Source organism: Protobothrops mucrosquamatus, unplaced genomic scaffold (assembly GCF_001527695.2).
Source record: "Protobothrops mucrosquamatus isolate PMUCROS unplaced genomic scaffold, P.Mucros_1.0 scaffold3865, whole genome shotgun sequence".
In the NCBI taxonomy this organism is placed as follows: domain Eukaryota; kingdom Metazoa; phylum Chordata; class Lepidosauria; order Squamata; family Viperidae; genus Protobothrops; species Protobothrops mucrosquamatus.
Window position 1 is genome coordinate 8,725 of NW_015389815.1, and position 4,053 is coordinate 12,777.

The 4,053-nt window shown below is 58.5% G+C and overlaps 1 protein-coding gene across 1 annotated transcript in view; it reads right to left on the reverse strand.

Annotated features, from left to right (window-relative positions):
* Positions 1-3,447, reverse strand: part of LOC107298309 (phosphatidylinositol 4-kinase beta-like) — an 11,347-nt gene extending 7,900 nt beyond the window's left edge. Inside the window, exon 1 of the mRNA XM_015827682.1 lies at positions 2,533-3,447. Coding sequence (XP_015683168.1) covers positions 2,533-3,447 — 915 coding nt within the window. The remainder of the gene's footprint in view (positions 1-2,532) is intronic.
* Between the last annotated feature and the right edge of the window lie 606 nt (positions 3,448-4,053).

The following is a 4,053-nucleotide window of genomic DNA, read 5'->3' on the forward strand; positions in this document are numbered from 1 at the left end:
GCCCCTGGACGGGGAAGCTCCACCAGCTCTCGGAGCCCGACGGAGGGCCAGGAAAGGAGATCTTGAATTAGGGGCCCTTCCCCAACCTTCTCGGCTCTCCGTCCGGGAGGCAGGCAGAAGCAGGAGGCCTGGGAGCCGTGGGGCAGGGGTGGGGGGCAACGGGGTCCCTGCTTCAAGGGGGAGAGAGATGCCAAACTTCGCTGCAAGCTGCCAAGTAGGAGGAAGGACTGGCTGCGGGTGGCCTTGGCTGGTCTTAAACAAAGCAAGCTTTCAATGGGAGACCACCAGGAGATCCACGGGGGGGGGGAGGGGGCAGGGAAGAGTGGAAATAACAGAGCAGCACCCACTGGCCTTTGTGAAGCAGCATCCAAACAAACACACACACACACCCCACTGCAAAGTTGGCCGACAAAGTCCCAGGAAGGAACATCACAGGCTGGTCCCCCCCTGGAACGGCCCTGCCTCCCCCCTCCCCCCCTGCTGGTTTCTGCATTCACACACACACACACACACCCTCCTTGCCCCCCCCCAGGAGCACTGGGGCCTTGCGGAAAGCAGTTGCAACACTTCCTCCAAAGTGCCACATTTTCGGTTGAGCCACAACCTGACAGGTGAGGAAAGCAGCCCAGGGGCTCACCAGATGCCCCCCCCACCCGGGGTTGGCCCCCCCAGAGGAGGTGGGGGCTTCCCCTCTCCTGAGGCAGCCCGGACCCCAACCCAGGGGGTCAGACGGGAGACGCCAGAGATGCTGGAAAGGGGGCAAGGATCAAAACAAAGAATAAAAAAAGGGAGGTAGGAAGATGGATGGATGGATGGATGGATGGATGGATGGATGGATGGAAGGAAGGAAGGAAGGAAGGAAAGGAGATTCACCAAACCTATTTTCTCTTTTACTTTTCTTATTATTTATCTCTCATTCTCCTATGACCAATTCTCATGAAAACCACCTAACCCTCCGGGCAACTGCCAGATGGGCAGGATTCCAAACCCCATCGTCCCCAGCTGGCTCAGCACGATGCCCAGGCTGCCCTCCTGAGGCTGCCCTCTCACCCATCCCTCGGGGACAGACGCCGCTGCCCTCCAAGCAAGCAGGAAATGGCTGGGGTGGGGCAGACGCCCTCTCCCCCCCCAGGGCTCCCTCTGACTCAGCCTCCCTCGGTTGCTTTCGCTGCCAAAGGGCACCTGTGGGTGTGACAGGGGAGGGGAGGGGCCGGGCACCATTTTTCCCAGGAGTGGGAAAGGAGCTGGGTTTGATGAGCCCCCCCCTGACGTCTCCCTCCTGGTGCTCGGCTTTCGAGGGGTGCCTGGGGGGCCCCCCCAAAGAGGACCACGAAGGACCCAAAAGCAACCTTGGATCAGATTTTGAGACACGGTTCAAATTTAACAAGCATTTGTCTCTCCGCCTGGCCTACCTTACAGGGCTGTTCTGAGCAACAAGCTGGCTGGTGATCAGAAGAGGAGAGAGAAAGAGAACCAACATTTTTTTTAAAAGTTTTCTTTTTTTTGGCTTTTCATCCTTTCCCTTCTCGGCTACGGAGAGGGTCCCGGAACGGCCTCAAGAAAGCCGAAAGGCCACAACGGATTTTGGCCAGCCTTTCGGATCCCCTGGGTGGCCGGAGAGCGGCAGCCGCGGGCGGGCACAGGGGCCAGGCCTCGGACGGGGTGCCAAGACCGCCTGGGCTGAATGGAGCTCGGTGTCCATCATGAACAGGCGCGCCAGCTCCCAGTTGGCACCCAGCAGCCTCCCGGCATCCGGTTCTCTATCGGCCCATTGTGCCCCGGCCAACAATGAACTGGCCGGGAGTTCAACAGGGAGGGTGCGGAGGCCCCGGGGAGAGTCGGCTGAAGCCTGCCACGCGCATCAGAGGACGGAGCCCTCCCTTCTGGAATCCTACTCCCCTCCGGGCCGTTTCTCCAGCTCTCTCAGGGGGGGACCCAAGGCCAAGGTGGGCGCTCCAGGAGCCAGGAAAATGCCCAGCGCACCCGCCAGCTTTTCCTTTCTGACAAATGTTACCTGATTGTTTTTCTTTACGTGTGAAATTAAGGTGACTGTGCTTGCTGCTGAGAACCACACGGAAGTGACCAAGGGTCAGGATTTTCCTTCCAGACTGCCAACAGTGGCAAGAAAACGACGTCACAGACAGCGCCCAACTTAATGTGGACTTCAGACACACAGGAAGTCAGAGGACCCACAGCCTCCCTTTGGAGTGGCGCAAGCACACCCTCTCCGCAACGCCTGAGCCCACCCACAACACCCACAACACTCTCCGGCCACAGGATGAGCAAAGCAGGAAAGACCAGAAAAGGGAGTTGACACACACACACATCAATGCACCCGTTGGGCCTGTCCCAACTGCAGCCCAGTAAAGCGACACACAGCCTCCGTGACCGATTCCCACCGCAAATCCCCCTCGGCAGAGAAGGAAAGCCCCCCCCAGCTCCCTGGCCACACCAGGGGTCCTCCCCCCACCCCGCCTGCGAAGGAAGCCCAGCCTGGCCTGGGAGGGGAGGGGAGGGCAGGGAGGGGCTCACCTCATCGTCGTTTTCCACCTTGGGGTTGCTGGCCGTGCGCTTCAGGTTGCTGCCCAGGCTGATGCTGGCGGTGGCGTCCGACTTGGAGCGCTGGTGAGTCCGCTTGGTGGGGGACAGCCCGGCCTCGGGGGCCGGGACCAGGGGGGGCAGCTCCCTCCTGCGGGGGGCCGGCTTGAGCTCGTCGGAGAGGATCAGCTTGCGCAGCTTGGTGCCGCGCGAGTGGCGCTGGGTGGAGATGTGCATGTCGGAGGAGTAGGCGCCCAGCAGGAGGGCGCACTGCAGCGAGAAGTTGATGCTCTGCCGGCAGCGGTGCACGATGTAGGGCTTGATGGCGTCGCCCACGTCCTCGTCCATGTGGATGTACATGTTGAGCAGCTGGGGCAGGTAGAAGTCCACGTCCTCGTTGCGGAAGCAGAAGAGGCGGTTGCCGATGTAGGCCTGCACGCCGGGCTCCTTGGAGTTGTAGAGGTAGGAGATGGCCATGGAGATGTCGAAGAGCTTGGACTCGAAGAGGCGCAGCAGCCAGGACTGCTTGGCCGAGTTGTTCTTCTGGCGCCGGCGGACCCCCTTCACCGAGTTTGGGGGGTGCTCGTCCTCCTCCCAGATCTTGTCGGGCGGGTCGTCCAGACACTTGATCTCGCAGCACTCGCCGTTCAGGCCCGGCCGGCGGCCGCCGGCCTTCCTGTCCTTGAGGCGGATGGAACCGTCCGGGGAGACGCAGTGCATGGACTTGACCTTCTCCAGAACTTCCTCGCAGGCCTTCTGGGCCACCTCGGGGTCGATGACAGCCAGCTCGCCCACCCCTTCCGTGATGACCCCCAGGGCCGTCCCGTCCTCTCCCTGGGGGGGCACGGTGGTCGAGGCCTCCGCTGGCGTCTCCTCTGGCGGGGGGGTGTCTGCGGCCGAGTGACTCATGTCCACGGTGGGCCTGTCCTCTTTCACAGCTGGAAAACAGGGGAAGGTGGACTCTTTTAAGGGCCCGAAACCAAGACCAAAACCCACTTTGACCACCCAGAGTCAGGCGTGGCTGCCGTCTTTCCTGATTTCTCAGGACACCCACATGGAGGGTCAGCCACTGCCTTTGGGGGCTGACTCTTCAAACTGATCATTTATAATAATAATAATAATAATAATAATAATAATAATAATAATAATAATAATAATAATAATAATAATAATAATAATAATAATAATGAGGAGGAGGAGGAAGAGGAGGAGGAGGAAGAAGAAGAAGTAGAAGTAGAAGAAGAAGATGATGATGATAATAATGAGGAGGAGGAGGAGGAGGAGGAGGAGGAAGAAGAAGAAGAAGAAGAAGAAGAAGAAGAAGAAGAAGAAGAAGAAGAAGAAGAAGAAGAAGAAGAAGAAGAAGAAGAAGAACAACAACAACAACAACAACAACAACAACAACAACAACAACTGGGAAGGAAGAATGGCAAAACGCCAAAATTTTAACTTCCTCTTGGTGACCGGTGTGTCTATCACAAGACTGCCCTAAAGGAGGGGTCTCCAAACTGTAAG